This window comes from Ambystoma mexicanum, chromosome 3q, assembly GCF_040938575.1.
Source record: "Ambystoma mexicanum isolate Mex_15411 chromosome 3q, UKY_AmexF1_1, whole genome shotgun sequence".
In the NCBI taxonomy this organism is placed as follows: domain Eukaryota; kingdom Metazoa; phylum Chordata; class Amphibia; order Caudata; family Ambystomatidae; genus Ambystoma; species Ambystoma mexicanum.
Genome location: NC_090926.1, coordinates 1,172,340,500 through 1,172,358,272, shown reverse-complemented (window position 1 = coordinate 1,172,358,272; position 17,773 = coordinate 1,172,340,500). Strand labels below are relative to the sequence as shown.

The window sequence follows — 17,773 nt, the reverse complement described above, 5'->3', positions numbered from 1 at the left end:
GAAAAAAGTATAGAGGCACATGCTTTTCCACTGCTATTTCCTACTGGCAAAGGCGACAGATACGATGATAGACCCACTCAGATTACGGCATCAGAATACCGCTTATTACGAATGTAGTCGCAAGATCCCAGATTTAGATAAAATGTGGAATACATATTCCACCTACTCTTTGAAAGTGAACTAGCAACCGTATGTTACGGAGTTGCACACATTTTGAAATCTGGAACCCACTTTGAAAATATGTCAGCTACGCAATTAATACAAAAAGTACAAGAAAAAGAAAAGCTTTTACAATCAAGTCTAACCAATCTGTTTGCAAACATGCGTGATACAAAAGAATACTGGTTCTGATGGCAGGGAGACGTACGTTGTATGATCAGAAACCTTGGACCACCAACTTGGTTTGTTACACTAAGTTGTGCAGAATATGCATGGGAAGATTTACATCAGTTCCTACGCATATCAAACAACAACAAAACCAACGTAGATATATTAACACCTGGAGAACTTTGCTCTCTAGATCCAGTTAATGTGTCAAGATATTTTCATCATCGTTTCATTGCTATGCTACACTTTATTTGCAATAAAACTGTTCCTCCCCTCAGAGAAGTGCAACACTTCTTTTGGAGAAAGAACACCAAGCGAGAGGAGCACCACATATTCACATGCTTTTAGGGATCAAAGATGCACCTAAATTCGGTCAAGACAGATGCCACTGTTTTGCAGTTCATCCAAAAATATGTCACTTGTGAAATACCTTCACAACGGACACATAGTGACCTTCTTGGACAGATTTTACAATTTCAAATACACAAATGTGGCAAATATTGTCTTCGCAAATACAAAAGCAAAGGGAAATGCACCAAATCCTGCTTTGGTTTCCCTAGACCAGTTACAGAAATAGTTCGACATAGTGCTAAAGGTAAATCAGCTAAGAACACGTATTACATAAAAAGAACAGAAGAATCAAAATATATCAATGAGTACAATGCAATCATTGCCATTTTATGGAATGCATACATAGATGTGCAGTACATTGCAGACCATTCCACTGCAGTTGTACGATATGTTACAGCCTACTTAACAAAAGCAGAAAAAACAGAGCTTCAAGACCTCTGTAAGGACTTATCAGACAAAACACTATCTCAGAAATTGTACAGCCTATGCATAAAAATGCGCTCTCATAGAGAATGTGGCGCCTATGAAGCGGCAGATCGTTTAACCGGTACTGCTTTGTATGGAAAATCGGACAACATAATATGGCTAAGTCTTGGTCCTTCTAAATATAGAGAGTTCTAAAATCATATGAGGACATAGAAACGATTGCCATAAATGAACCCAACAGCCAAGACATTTTAAAAAACAATTTACTGGACAAATACTATCCGAACAGGAGTAGCACTTTGGAAAGCATGTGTCTATACCTCATAGCTCAAAACGTTGCATACAAAAATAATATAAAACCTAATGAAAGCAAAGGTAGATATAGAGTGACAGATTGTAAAGGCAGCTTAGTGAAACTTACCAAACAAAGCTTATTTAATCATGTCAAATTGTCATTAAAAACTCCTCAACAGAAAGAACTATATTGCATGTCTCTGCTACAACTTTTTAAACCATGGAGAAAAGAGGAAGAGATACTAGATAACTATGACTGCTATGAAGATGCTTTCAAAGCAAATGAAAGCGCTATCACCGATGTGAACTTTACACAGTACAAAACAATGTTGCACAATGAACAGCAACACAAAGAAGAACTTCAGGCCCAACTAGAAGGACACTTCCGACAGTAGTCAACCTTCTGTAACAGGAAGCCAAGAACCACTAGGACAGCCACTGAGGCAGAATTAGCAATGACAGAAGTGGAAAACACCATGTGTCACTATCAAGAAGATATAGAAGACTTAACTGTACAGCAAGCAAACCTTAAAGATCAGCGCACCATTTTTGAAAAAGTAACTAAACAAATTGCACATGGTGTACAACATGAAAATAAAGAATGTACCTGCCATAATTACAAACCTATACTGCTGTACGTCAGTGGTGAAGCTGGTTCAGGAAAAACATTCTTAAAATCATCAGAAAGTTCCTTCAACAATTGACCAACAACAAACTGTCAGCTGTTGGAACTGCCCCCACAGGTGTAGCTGCCTACAACATAGGCGGTGTCACTTTACACCGATTACTACTCCTTCAGGTAGAACACCAAAACAAATTGGACCTTTACAAACTTTCTGCAGAAGCTGCAATGGAACTACGCAGAGTATTAAAACGCTACTAATAGATGAAGTGAGCATGGTCTTCAACCTAATGTTGGCTTTGATTCACGTCAGATTGCAAGAAGTACTTAAAACAAACTACGAAAAACTCTTTGCAAGGAAACATATTGTTTTCAGAGATCTTCTACAATTGACACCAGTGAAAGGTGAACCTATTTTTAAAACCTTAGGACACAAACTCTGCCGTACTGTTGGCAGCATAGGAAATGTCAACCTTTGGCAACATTTCCAATACAGAGAATTAACAGAAAACATGCGACAATCTGCAGATCTCACTTACGGCAACATTTTACAAAGAATTAGAGTTGGTTTATTATCTCAAGAAGCACAAGCCATATTGAAAAACCGGCACATTCATGCACTTTATGGCGAAAGCATGTGCTACTGATGTTATGGAACAATTAGCGCACAAAAATGTCAATTTTATGGCCTTAATGCTAACTCTAGCAAGCTGTTTCAAATTCAATGAAACAAGGTTAAAAAAAGAAATGCAACCAATAATGGAAATTTGCGCCACAGACAAACTAGACGTACATGGTATGACACTACCCATGTGTGAGCAAGCCACAACAAGACTAAATACCTTAGAAAATGCAATCTCCAACACAGCTGGGTTGGAAAAATATTAAAATTATCCTTAAATTGTAGAGTAATGCTTAAGCGTAACCTTGAAGTGGAGCAAGGGCTAGTTAATGGGGCACTGGGTACAGTTGTTGGCTTTCAAACATACCCACGTGACAACAACATTCAGTTTGTCAATATTCGCTTTGACAAACTTTCAGAAGTGAAAAGGATAGGGCACTCAACTGCTCGATTCCTTCTCTTCAAAGACATGTATATGCAGTCACCATTCATAAATCCCAAGGTCTTACCCTAGACAAAGCATTGATAGATATAGGAAACGGTCTTTAAAGAAGGCATGAGCTACGTAGCACTATCACGCTTACGTACACTTGACGGTCTATTTCTAATCAACTTTGATGCAAGTAAACTGAACGCTGATATTCCTTGCATTTTAGAATACAATAGACTGCGTTCACTGTACACCCCCATCTGAAACCATATCCTGTTCCAGAAAAAGTAAAACGTGGTAAAAGGAAACTAATTCAAATAGAAATGGAACAGAATCTGACGGCAAATCCTTCAAAGAACACAAAAAGAAGCTAAAACTTCATCAATTACCACATGCAAAGAAGAACCTATTAGGGAAAGTAAATCAGGTACTTCTTCAAAGAAGGAACAGAAACTCAGAAAAAAGGACTCAGACAGAACTAGGTGGTCCTTTCAAATGAAACTGGTGTAAGTTGCTATGCAAATGCAGCAATGAATATTCTATTTCAATTGCCACCGATTGTTAGCAATATTTACTCACACAGTCCAGACCAATTGTGTTTGCAAATGTTAGTCCTTCATAGAAACAAAACAAATAATCCTGACAACACGTACAGTTTTCACGGAATAAGACAAGAATTGGACTACTGTGCTGGAATGGTGAGATTCACTATAAACTCACAAGATCCACAAGAATTTCTAATGTACTTACTACAAGTACTGGAAAACAAACACCTATAAATGATATCTTCCACATTCATACATACTTTCTGCAACAATGTGATACAGGAAGAAATCCCAAATGAGCGATTTGTGTATGTATCAATGCCTAATTGTGAATCCATTCCATTTCAGCAACTTGTAGAGAATGCAAACCATGGCAGATTATGTACTATGGCCAATTCAGATAATCGCTCCACCTTACTGATACAAACACATCGTACGTACATAATACTTATGCTTCTATGTTACAATGCAGATGGTACCAAAAACAACTGCAAGCTGACTGGATTCACACATGGTCAAGTGTCACTTGGAAAGAAAACCTTTACAACAATAGGTATAATCTACCACACAGGAGCTACAACCAATGCAGGTCACTACACTGCATACATTCAAAAGAAATGTGGATGGTTTGAATGTAATGATGGCACCATTACTCTAAAGCAGAGATTACCAACTAATCTGACAAATGCGTATTTAATCTTCTTGAAGCCAAAATTTAATAACTAATATGTACTTTAACGTTACCAAAAATTCAAGTAAAAGACTATAAACAGTTAGAATACGCCACAGGTATCTAACTGCCCAAGAGTGTATAACAACGACACAGATAAATAAATACCACGGAACCGTAACAACAAATGCACAGTTAGAATATGCCAACAGGTATCTAAATGTTTTTAAAAATCTGCAACAAGGCAACAGACATAACATTAATCATAAAGAACAAGGAAACACTCAGAAAACAAAGAAATAATTTGTAGCATTGCAAAGAAAGGTTTTTTTTTTAATCCAACAAGACCTAGACCCAATGATTTGAAAAACAAACGCAGAAACTGAGCAAAAAGCACATCTTAAATGTCTATTGTATAATGTAATGAGTCTTCATAAAATACAAACACTAACATGCTCTTTTCTTTTATCACAGAAATTAAAAAAGAATATTTCCACCAAGTACTAAAGTCATGTAGGAAATAAATGGATTCTCAAAAAAGTAAACAGTAAGTATAATTACACCATTGTCACACATATTAGAATCTACACGTCTAATCTATGGCAGTAATCTGGTGCAGTGGCTGTAAGCTGGGCCTAGCGTCTTGGATGTATAACCTACCACCTACACCCTGCGGACAAGCAACCAAGACTATAGGTCCTACCCACAACCACTGCAGCATATCAAAACCATGGTGCTTGTAATTTCACTACTTATAAGTTTACTCTTGGGTGAATGGTCTGCAGCCATGCACCTAAGATGCTAGGTCGTGCACACAACCACCGCACCACAGCACACCCATGTTCACTTATAACCTCACTGCTTATGACTTCAGTCTTGGGTGCATGACCTTTGGCCATGCACCCAAGACTCTCGGTCCTGGCCAGAACGACCACAGCATATCGCACCCATTGTGGCTTCTAACTTCACTACGTATAAAGTTGGGTTTGGGAGCATGGCCTTCGGCCATGCACCTAAAGCGCAAGGCACTCCCCACAACCACCTGAATGATGTTTGATACTACGGGTGCACCTATACCTGTAATATGCTGCAGTAGTTGTGGCCACAGGTCTTAGGTGTAAGGCCATAGATTTTTCAATGTATGGGTATGCAGTATATGAAAGTATATGCAGTATATGAAACCCATAGTGGCTTATAACTCCAGTGCTTATAACTTTGTTCTTGGGTGCATGGCCTTTGGCCATGCACCAAAGACTCTACGTCATGGCCACAACTACCACACCATATCACACCCATTGTGGCTTGTAACTACACTACGTATAAATGTGCTGTTGGGTGCATGGCCTTCGGCCATGCACCCGTGACTGCAGGCCCTCCCCACAACCACCTGAATGATGTTCGATACTACGGGTGTGTCTATAGCTGTGATATGCTGCAGTGGTTGTGCCAGGGCCTAGAGTCTTAGGTGTATGTCCATGCATATTTCAATGTATGGGTGTGCAGTGGCTTATAATTCCAATGCTTATAACTTTGTGCTTGGGTGCACGGCCTTTGGCCATGCACCCAAGACTCTACACACTCCCCACAACCATCTGATCGATAATCAATACTACATGTGAATCCATTGCTGTGACATGCTGCAGTGGTGGTGGCCAGGGCCTAGAGTCTTGGAAGTATGGCCTACGGCCATGCACCCAACACTCTAGGCCCTGGCCACAACCACTGCAGCATATTAAACCCATGGTCGCTTATAAATCATTAGCAAACCTATAGAAAGAAACATAACTGTAGCATGTACTCAATTCGTAACCCAGGACTCTAAGCCCTGCCCACACCTACCACATACATAATCAAATCTATGGGTGTGATGTATGATTGTGAAATGCTGCAGTGGTTGTAGGCAGGGTCTACTCTCTTGGGTGTATGGCCCGCAGCCATGCACCCAAAAGTCTACGCCCTGCCCACAACCACCGCACTATATAAAACCCATGTTGGCTTATAACTTCAGAGCTTCCCAAGACTGCAGGCCCTCCCCACAACCACCTGAGTGATGTGAGATACTACGGGTGTATCTATAGTTGTGATATGCTGCAGTGGCTGTGCTGCGATTTATGCCGTGCGCACAAGGGGTCGCGCTGCTTTGAATGCTTGATTCTATTTAAATATCTCTTGTTTCTTCCTTCTGCAGGCTTTCGTTCGAATTGATGTGGTGTTAAAAAACAGCTCGGGTACGTATGCTTGCGCTGCTCTCAATGCGCAATATGGCTGCGTTAATGCTTACTTCTATTGCTTGATGTCTTTTTCCTTCTGCAGGTTTCTGTTCGCTCTGATGCCGCGTCGAAACTGCTCAGGTAGGTGTGCTTGCGCGGCACATGATGCGCGATGCAGGCGTCCGATTCTGGTTACTCAGTTGTTCGCCTTCTTGTAGCTGCTCAAGACACGGTTCAGGTGAGTCACGTATTCAGGATTCGATTAACGATGTTTCCTTCATCCACAGGTCACGGTGAGCGTCACGCTGCAAGTACAGAATGACGCGAAGCAAGGCTCCAGGTGTAGGGTGTGGCTTATATAGGCAATTACTGCTGACCATTACACACACTTGACTTCCATTACACTTCCCCACACGAATAAAAGGTGGAGCACGAAAGCACACTGAGCAACACAAAGCACACAAGGAAGCAGCAGTTCCAAGATGGCAGTTTACTGCAAGGCGAAAGCCTGCAAAACTGAAGAGGATTGCAAGGAAGGAAGTGCCCTTGACCTTTTCAAAGAAAGACCATTGCTTTCCTGAACCTTTGAGAAAAGGAAACGTAAGAGCAGAAATCAAGCTTTAAGAATCCTGCATTGTGTGTCGGAGGTACCCGGGGCTCTACCGCGTCGCTAGTCAAGGCGGGGAGAATTGTTTGCCACGGTGGCACTGTCGTTGGCTCCTACAACAAAGAAGCGCCAGAGTTGGGGAGACTGATACCAGACTGGTCTGTGTTGAAGCCAAGGTTGCAAGCGGCAACAATGTGTAGTGAAAACTGAAGAGAACAGTTTATGAAGCGTATGTGGAAGCGACGCAAACGCAATTAAAAAGCAGATGAGTGATTGAACTTTGGAGGCAAGTTACGATACCGTGGACAGAGTAGTCTGGCACCACGTGGGTGCTCATTTGAAAGTCTCTTAGGTATCCAGCTGAAATGTGGCAAATGTGCAGAGTGATAAAGAATTGTGAAATCGAAGTGGTCCTGCGACGTGTCGGGAAAAACCATGTGCACATTCGTAAGTCTTCAATATATGGGGAAAAAGTATTGGCAATTGAAATTAGTCTGAACCCAGCATAGGGAAATTGAACACACCGCGTGCACCAGCAACGAATGTACTTTTGAGCTCATGGCTCCACTCATTTTATGGACTGAACTGCTTCTAATCTGGGGTTTGAATTGTGAAGGACTGCCTAAAAGATATTCACACTGTGTGACCGCTTTTGTTGCAGGTTGTAGATTTGTACTGTGTAATATCCCTTTAGGCCATTGGTTGCTGTACATATGTTTCATAGTTAGTGTTGTGTTGGTTTTGTTAATACTGCTGAATATCTGCTTTGCCTTTGACTTAAAAGGCCTTTGATATATACACCTGACAGAGTAATTTGTGGTGGTGTTTACTTGTGTGCTCATTGTGGGCTTTCATCACCGTCACCCCATCTGAGACCTAGCCTTGACCACCGCCAATGCTACCTTGATTGATCTGGCTTGTCCAGAAGGTTACCCTGTTGCAAGAAACTAGGCTGGCCTTCTGAACCTCTGCCCAGGTCAGAGTTCAGAAATCCATCTTAACAACAAGTCCTTTAACAGGGTCTCCAACGTTGGTTAAGTCGTTTTGTATCTTCTTTCCTAAAGACTAGAAAAGTATCCACAGGAACGTTCGGCTTCTGCTGCTTTTCAAGACTTTAAGCCTCTAGCTAGGGTTGCGTTTTGGACTTTAAAGACTTCCTATGCAGGAAAACCGCCTCTAACCTGAAGCTATGTTAGGATAACACTAACCAACTGTTTTCCTTCCTAAAAATCACTATCTTATATGTGTATGCTGACTAAAAGTTATTACTGAATTAGTTTGTGGGTGTGCGTTATTAGCGATAATACAGTAGACATGTCAAACTCCTGTAACAATTGTGCTCGTTCAGCAACTCCCAACTAAGAAGTGGCATTTTGAAAATAAAGTATACCTGTGTGTATTGGTTTATTGTGCTGAATATTTAACAGTAACTTGTGTAAATATAATAAATCTATATTACACAGCCACGGTAGTGGCCGTGTAGTTATGGTTAAGTTGCTGTTTCCATAGGAAGAGCACTTTTTGGGAGTCTCACAACTTCTCTCCCCCCGGACGAATCCTCACCAAACTTTGCAAAAAACATATATGGGCCGCTTTGCAAAGTTTGGTGATGTTTGGTGCATGGAGTTGTAGGGGGGGTCCCAAAACGTCTTTTTTTCCATAGACTGAATGGGAGAAAATCTTTGCGGATTTTTACCAAATTAGTGGCAGGGGCTTGGTCCCGAAAGAGTGCTTTTGTAAATTTGGTGACAATCCGTGCAGTAGTTTCCTTTAAAACGACCAAAAGGTAGGTCTAAAAAAAATTGTGAAATCTGTCCGCTCCGCGGTCACATTTCCCTGTTCGCTCCGGACAAGATACCGATTGGCTAAGGGGCTGGCGTCATGACCGCGGAGACGCGACGTCTCCGCCGATCGGCTGCAGTGAGCCGTGTTCTGTGTCAGATTGTTTGGAGGTGCCCAACATCTTGGATCCGCCGACAGCGCAGCGGCGACTAGCGGCAAAATGCTATTTCGGAAACTGTTTTGCTGTTTCAGAGTGCTTGGGGGCTCAGACAGTAAGAGATGGGTGAAAAACTATATTTGTTCAGGCGGTAGGTGTAAATGATGTATTCCCTATGCCTGCCTTTTTCGGGATATTTGTAAGTACAGAAAATGAGGGGTCTCATAAGGGTAGTACTTCAGTCCGTGCTGCGCACAGGCAACTTGAAACTGTTCCAAGGACACACGTGGTGTTAGCGAACATTGAAATTGAGTACATGCCGTATTTAAATAATTTTTTTCTATGGGGGTGCTATTGATTTATACGCTGCCATGGGTGTGACATGCTGCGGTGGTTGTGGCCAGGGCCTAGAGTCTTGGATGCATGACCGTAGGCCATACTTCCAAGACTCTAGGCCCTGGCCACAACCACCGCAGCATGTCACAGCAATGAATACACCTGTAGTATTGCTTATCGATCAGATGGTTGTGGGGAGTGTGTAGAGTGTTGGGTGCATGGCCGATCGCATAAATCGCGGCACAAATTAGATACTTACCGTTGCATTGCTGCAGCAGCACGATCCAAATTAAGCATCAGGACAGCCCTGCATCATAAACACAGCCGAACCTGCAAGACAAGAAACAAAGTGAACCAAGGCAAGAAAGAATACCGCGCAGCCAAGGCGGCGCGGAAGTAGTGAGTACAACCGCAACAAGAACTGCCATAAACCATCACTGAGTCAGCATTCCGCCAGCACCGCAGCAGGACTGGGTCTGGCCATCATCGAACCAGTGAAGTAACTGGATTCGAATAAACGGACAAGCATGGACATTGCGCCCCTGCCTAGCATGGACATTGCGCCCCTGCCTGAGGAGCAGGTTGGAGAGCTCACCTACTAATATCACCAGGATTGTTCCACTGAAAAGTGAACCTGGGAGCACAAGAGACTGGTGCATTTCACATCCAAGCGCCCCTGTATCGAGGCTCCGGACGTCCCTGCAGAGACGAAGTGATCGTAACAGCTCTGTCTTACTGGCATTAAGACAGATAATTGGAGGTGCACCATTACTGAATAGCAGACAGTCATGGATGATCGAGGTGGAAGAAGAGGGAAGCTTGAAGAGTAGTGTCTCATCTGCATAAGGCTGGAAATGAGGAGAGAAGTCACATCCGGTGAACAAGAGGTGCCAGTTAAATGTTGAAAAGCCAAGGCGAGAGTTCTGGAATGCCACATGTAGAGAGAGTGGTGGAGAAAGAGAAGGAGCCCAGGAGCACCTGGAAAAGGGTGGTCAGTGAGGAGGGAGGTCAACCAATCCAGTGCCCGGTCAGAGATACCAAGAGTGTCATGGAGCGCATTAGGATAGAATGGTTGACTGTGTCATAGGCAGAAGAGATCACAGAGAATTCAGAACAGCAAGAGAGTTAGTCAAAGTTTACGAGTAGTTATTCATGGGTGTTCAGGAGAGCAGTTTCTGTGCCTCTGGATGCTCGGAATGAAGATTGAGAGTCTTGTTAACCAACGAGCTCAGTGTTGGTGTTATTTTTTTAAATGTATTTGTATCTTCTTTTTTCCAAACCTTGTCTATAATCAGTGAGCTATTACATAAATTTGTTCACGCCTTAAATTTAAAAGCCTAAAATCACATGGTGTATGTATGAATATTAAGATATCGGTCGCAATACCTCCCATTTGTTATTCAAAATAACTGGGCAAATAGTCGCAATAAAATTAGGTACCTCCTGTACCTTGTGCAGCATAGCAAAGGTGCAAATACTAACAGTTAAAATTGAACGATCGAGCATCACGCCGAACTGTACATATTTCAGATGAATCCGATGCACCTTATTTTGTAAGACAGAACGGTATAATACTGAAGTCTTTATAATTGGTCCTTTATAACGCGCTTAGTACCGAAGAGGTTTCTAAGTGCAGGCCTGGGATTTTAACCTGCGTTATGCTTCCAAGACTAGCACGTTGCCACTGAGCTATACTACCCATACCTAACAGTGTGTTGGGTCAGTTGTCAGTTCTCCAGGAGTTTCCCAAGGAAGGGTGTAGTAGAGATAGGACGGTGGTTGGCCGGACACTAGGGGTCGGCTGAAAGCATTTTTAGGAGGGGTGCACAAGGAAGAGCTTGATAAAAGAAGGGAACAAGCCAGATGCTAAGGAGTGGTTGCAAAAGTCAGCAAGAGCCGGAGCGAGGGAGAAGATGGTTCTGGAAGAACAGGGAGACTCCTATTTGGATGAGATCTTCATAAAGCAGACTACTTTAGCAATCTTATCCGTTGTGATGGGTGAGAAGGAGGAGAGAGTGGGAAGGGGGCGGAAGAGAGGCCAAGGGGACAGGGGGAGGAATGGTGGAAGGTGAAGAGAGAGAGAGAGAGGTCAGAATGTCCTGAGTTTTAGAGGTGAAATGGGTGGCCGAGAGAGGTCAGAATGTCCTGAGTTTTAGAGGTGAAATGGGTGGCCAGCGCAGTACAGAGGGCCTGAGAGAGAAATGGTGAGGTGGAGACTGCAGATGAATTGGCTAGTTCCTTGCAGATTTTGAAGAGTTCAGCCGTGTTAGAGGCTCCAGAGATGCAGGCCTGGATGTGGGCCCTCTTCTTGGACAGAAGAGACTGTATTGCCTTTGGAGTAGGCAACAGGCCAGTTTGTCTGGGGATGAGTCAGAGGTCTGCCACCTCCGTTCAGTAACTCTGGACTTGTGTTTCAGAGCGGCTAGATAGGAGTCGTACCAGCTGTTACGCTTGGAGGCAGGTTTCAGGTGGATCCTCATGAAAGGGGCAGGAATGTTAAGAGTGTTAGTGATAGCAAGATGAAGATTGCCAAGAACTGAGTCAGTGGTAGGGTCAAGAGAAGGGGAAGGAGGAGGGATCAAAGTAGAGGCAAACACAGCAGCAGACACTCGTTTCATCGGTTGGATGACCACGAAGGAGGTTTGGAGTTCTGGTGGAGGCTCGGTCAGGTGGCCGAGAGGTCCAAGATGAGAAAAGTGAGTTGTCGGACCAGGAGAGATGGGTAGTGAGAGGGTTGGAGAACAGATCAGCTGGGATAAAGGCATGAAGAGTGGGTCCATCAGAGTGGTTAGGGCCAGAAGGGAGAATAGTGGGGGAGGAAGATAGCGAGCTACAGAGATCACAGAAGAGTGAAGAGGCAGGAACATTGAGTCAAGGTGGATGTTGCAGTCTCCAAGGAATAGTTTAGAAGTAGAGGTCGGAAGAGAGGAGGTGAAGTCGGCCCATTCCAAAAGGAAGATGGGCACAGGCCCAGTGCCATGTGCCCTGTATATAGTGGCAAGGGTGAGAAAGAGAGAGTCGGACACAAAGCTTGCAGATGAGCAGGAGTAGAGCTGGGTGGGAATGAGAGCTAGGGACCCACTCTGGGAAGATCAGGGCTACTCCATCAGTCAGTTGGGCCGAGGCTTGGTGAGGATCTTGTAGCTGTCAGGGAGTCCAAAGCATTGACTGAGCTGGCATTGAACCACGTCTCTGTGAGAACCAGGACGTCGAGATTGAAGTCTTCAAGGAGGCGGCAGATGTCAAAAGAATGTTTGACAGCAGATTGAGTGTTCAGAGTAGCTAAGTGTAGCCGGTCACCACCTTTGAAGATTTTGCGAGGAGTTGTACATGGAGGTGGTACACCCGTAAGAGGTGCTGAAGGAGGTGCAGAGAGTGAGCGAGAGGAAGGAGTAGCAGGACAAGGTAAGACATTGAAGAGGGCCGGCAGGCGCCGGTCAGTGAAAAAGATCGGTTGAAGACCCTGGGCCATGATGGTGTCATTGTGATAGACATAATGATGCACCTAGAGGATGAGAAATGCACCCAAAGTACTTCCCACCGGGTGCCGCCATTAATGGGTGAAAAGGGAAAGGGTAAAGATCGGATGGGGGGGTCCATCGGTCTGGAGATGGAACAGAGAAGAGGATATCAGTGATTGCTGTTTGGAAGTAGCACTAACGTAGGTGTCAGCAATAGGTAGGCCAGGATTAGAGGCCAAGAGATCTTAAACTTTTTTCTTCCAGACCTCATGAGTGAGGAGGGATAGATGATGGAGTAACAGAATAGATGGGGGGACATGGGGAGTGCCAATGAGGTGGAGGAAAAGGACAGTTGGAGAGACTGCACAGTGCACGGGCAAACACACCAGGCAGCCTAGCGCAAGAGGATGCGCAGATGTAAAGCACACCTAAATTCAAATTTCCCAAAAAGCACTAAATGCAGCACAACAATGGAGGATGCAAAGATTTAAAATGCACACTTAGGGACTTGTAAGGCCTAACAAGCAGCTGCAAGCGAGCAGTATGCAAGTTTAAAGGTAGATGCAAATATCAAGTGGGTGAGAAGTTACAGTTGCAGACAGGGTAAAGAAGAAGGGAGGCAAGATTCAGCAGCAACCAGGCAGAGGGGGATGTAGTCCAAGACGAGGCGAACTAGGGTGCTTACCAGTGCAATGTAGAAGCAGTTTATCATGTTCCCTAAATGAAGGGGTAGCTGTACATCTGTTCATTGAGCAGCGTGGGGTATGGGAAAGCTGCAGGAGCAGCAGCATGGGACAGGGGCACCCTTCAGTGCCAGACGGGGCTGGCTCATTCTCCTGCTGCTCCCTGATTGGCCCTGACGAGGGAAGCTTAAGCCAATCACAGTGGGGCACGGCGGACTCTGAGCATTCTGGTGTTCGGAATGGTGGCGGCCATGTTGGACTGTTGGGCCAGGTACACCTCACAGGCCAGCTGGGCTACACATGCAGAAATATGTGCAAATCAATTGTATGCCGCAATCACAAACACACAAAGCAGTTCTGGGCAAAGCAGATGATTTTTGAAGCGCTTTCGTGTAGATGTTCCCTCTTGATGACTCTGGGCTGCTTCCGCTGTTGTGCAGTGTTGTAGATGTAGAGAATGGAAGACGGATTCCTCCTGATATGTTCGTTAAATTAACTGTCAATGTAAAATTGATGAGCAAACAAAATTGCATAACGTCTTCTGAAAAATGTGCTTAAGGTGTTGATGCAGAATTCAAGTTTGATTTGTGCAATGATTTAAATATGGCTGATTCTGTATTCAATGTAATTGATATCCTGCTATTCTCTAAATAGTGAACTTTGATCTTTTTTACATGATTTTAGAGATGGGAAGGATGTGACTCCAGTGACAGACATTCCTATAGAAACACATCGAGTTATAGCAACCTGTCATTCACTGGTGCAAATGGATGATGGGACATTAGTGGGAGATCCACTGGAGAAGGCCATGCTGACTGCTATTGACTGGTCTTTGACCAAAGGTATCTGTTGTCATTACAATTCTTACTATTTCTATGGAGCGATTGCTACGTATAATAAACAGAACTGCACCCTATGCATTGTGTACATGATCCAGTTTGGCAGTTTTGAGAGCCATGGCACTACTGCTCTGCATTGCTTCTAACATCAATTGGATGCGTCCCCGTTTCACACTGGGAAGTCTCAAATGGTCTGAATGTGGCATGCCAAAACTAGGCATACAAACTGATACATTAACAAGGTGCAATTAATGGACGTGCAGGCCTTGCTCCATAGCTAAGGGCCCAGTGACCTTTCAATAGTATTCCTCAATTGTATTTTGCAACAGATTTCCCCTTTTTGACCATTCAAGATGAACATTGATAATCTAACTGTGATTACCACTGTCGGGGAGAATGGGGTTACATCTGCCCCCTCCCCCCTCTCAGAAATATTTCAATTTCTGAGATTTGCAAAAGAGGCCTGTCAATATCTTTGCTTGGCCTTAATCTCTGTGTGCTGAACTTTCTGTTTAAATACACCAAATATCTACTGTCTCGGTTTCTACTGAATTTTCATGTCTCACACTGACGAAAAGGGGTATATGCAAACTTGCCTTTAGTCAACTGTTGGAAGGCTTCCCGAAGCACCTGTAGAAGACTCTTTCCCGAGAACGAACGAGGAAGCTCTGCTGAGGCCTTTCTCTTCGCCCCTTTCTCTTCGCCCCTCTTTATCCCTTTCTTTCCCTCAAAGCTGCAGCAGACATAGAAGGTATGAATGTCTCAAACAATTCTGACTTCCGCATACGATTTCTTTGCTTCAACTGACACATCTGAGTTACTTAGCATTATGACTTCATGCTCCATTAAATAGCAATTTCTGGCCCTGGCATAACTTGCCTTGTCCCAGACCCTGTCTCTCCTGCAAAAGCGCTTCTAATGTAGGCTAGAAATACCATTCTTTTAGTATCTAGAGCATTGAATGCCTTACCATCTAAAAAAAAAAAGCGTCCAAAAAAAGCATCTAATTCAGTTTTTTTTAAGATAAAAGGTTTATTTTAATTAAGGGCTCTCTGCATGCCCTTCTTCTCTTCAGGAGACTCTCGATGGGCTTGATGTCTTGTGGGGGGGGGGGGAGGAGGCGTTGTCTGGTGTCTCGTAATGCGCCCTCCTTCATCTACTACACTTAGTATTGCCTGTGGTCAGTCTTGATTCTGTGCTGCCGGATTCCTAGAGGGGCTGGCCCGAGCTGTCCTAGAAGAACTGATATGTTCTCCCGGCACCTCCTTGCCTCTATTCTGGTGCTTGTGGCTACTCCCAAGCTACAGGTTGTTGCCCGTCTGTTCCTCTCGTTTGTACCAAGTCTTGCCTTACGTTGGGGGCCGCGCATACCTCCGTGCAACAAGTCCTTGCTCGGTTGCAGCCAGTATACTTAGCTCAGCCCCTCGTGCCTGCAAGCTGTTTTGCCGTGAAACCCTCTTCAATCTTAGATCCCCAACCACCTCTACGCGCTTCTGCTGACACCATTGTCGCTGCACCAGTCCTCCAGCCTGCTTCTACCCCTCAGCTGTATATCTGTGCCGTAAGTCTTCTATTGTGCGAGCTGGTATTCTCAGCACCCTTCATTCACATCTCCAGGCACTGGTGTACTCTGCTCCAGGCACACCCACACTGTCGTAGATTTATAATTCTTTCCTGCAGCAGCTTTCAGCATCGCACGTACGACTGTTGCATGCACTTGACAATCATATTGCCATAGCTCCTGATCCACCCCTCCTTGCAAGTGTAGAACACATAATTCGGCCATAGTGTAGTCGAATCGGCAGGAGCCTCCAGGAGTCACGTCTTAGTCCTTGGCCATGTAGCCATGCCCCAAAAAAGTATTTAAACCTTATGAGAAATCTAAAGGATTTCTCAGTGACACTGCACTGAAGGTGCTGTGTGTCACCATACACACAGTAGATGCCTATGGAGTTTGTCATACAAAAACAGAGGAAACATATACTCCATCGCAGGTCAAAATACATGAGAGAGTGAGAACAAGGTCTCACTCACTCCATGGTTTAAAATTCCAAAATCTTAAAGTCCTGCGAAAGAGCTGGGGGTTCAAGGGAATTGGCACAGAAATAAGAATTCTCCCTAACATACACCATCTTTTCTTTTAATTGAATTTCACATAGTTCAAAGGGAAAACGAACAACCTAAGTACGTAGAAGCATGATACCACAGATTCCACAGATTGACAGAAATACTATGACATAATAAACGGAACACAGGGTGCAGGCCAGTACTTGCGCCACTTTGAAGACCTTGGATTGGGACAACACAAGCTACCATTCGCTCTTAGCCCTCCCTTGCCCATTTACCCCATATTTTCACAAACCTTTGGGGGGAGTCCCTCGCTCTGTACACTCTCCTTTCCAAGGATGAGCATCAGTCCACCTCTGTGATCCATTGGCTCAGTCTCGGGTGTTCCACAGAACCACAGGATTCTGAAATCAGCCTTTTGATATGCCCCAATGTCACCCCCAGAAGTAGTTTCTCATGGTTCATAAACCCAGTATCCCCCCCAGATCCCCAGCAGGGCCAATTTTGGTTTGAGTGGCACCCGAGTACCCATTGTAGCAGATGGTTCATGCAAGCATTGTTCCCTGAAGTCCCGGATCTGTACACAGTCCCATAGTATACGATAGAAGGTGCCTCCCTCTTGTCCACACTTAAGACATGCATTGCTCCCTGCAATGCCCCATTTGGCCAGTGCGGTGCGGGAGCAGTACACCCAGTGGAGTATCTTAAATTGTATTAGCCGCAGCCTAGCCGCAATTTCCACCTCTTTGAAACGTTAAGGCCTACACCCATTCTTCTAGTTCTAGTTGCCCAATATCCCTTTCCCATTTATCCTTCAAGCGGGTCAGCTCCAATTTCCAAGTGTGCTTCGGCCCATATTTGACAAATATGCTGCATCAACCTGGGGAGGGCCCCTCTGTCCTTCGCTCCCGCGTAGAATACCTGGCCAGGCGTCCTTCCCTTCATCTGCCTTCTCTCAACTGCAATGTGAGGTAGCGCCAGGTCACCATGTAACCAGTCATTTACTGCCCCAATTGTGCAGACCAATAATACCTACGCAAGTTGGGCAGGCCCATACCTTCTTCCTATAATGACCTCTGGAGTGTTTTTAATGCCAAATGCCACTCACGGTTACTTTCCAGGCACAGGGATCCCTCAATTTCCATTAGTGTGTTTGGGGATAGGGAGCGGGGCATGCTGCAGAACGTAAAGGAATTTGGGAAGAGTAGCTTTTTAAAAAGGGCTGCTTTGCCACTCAGGGTTGGTGGGAGATTTTGCCAGTGTATTATATCTGATGCAAACCTATTTACCACGGAGGAAAGATTGTCGTGAGAAGTCTGAGTTTGAACTGAGATGGATGCCTAT

General features: G+C 44.3%; 1 protein-coding gene across 1 annotated transcript in view; it reads left to right on the top strand.

The window, feature by feature from the left end:
- Positions 1-17,773, top strand: part of ATP13A1 (ATPase 13A1) — a 547,512-nt gene that overhangs the window by 162,489 nt on the left and 367,250 nt on the right. The window contains exon 13 of the mRNA XM_069604021.1: positions 14,208-14,365. Coding sequence (XP_069460122.1) covers positions 14,208-14,365 — 158 coding nt within the window. The remainder of the gene's footprint in view (positions 1-14,207; positions 14,366-17,773) is intronic.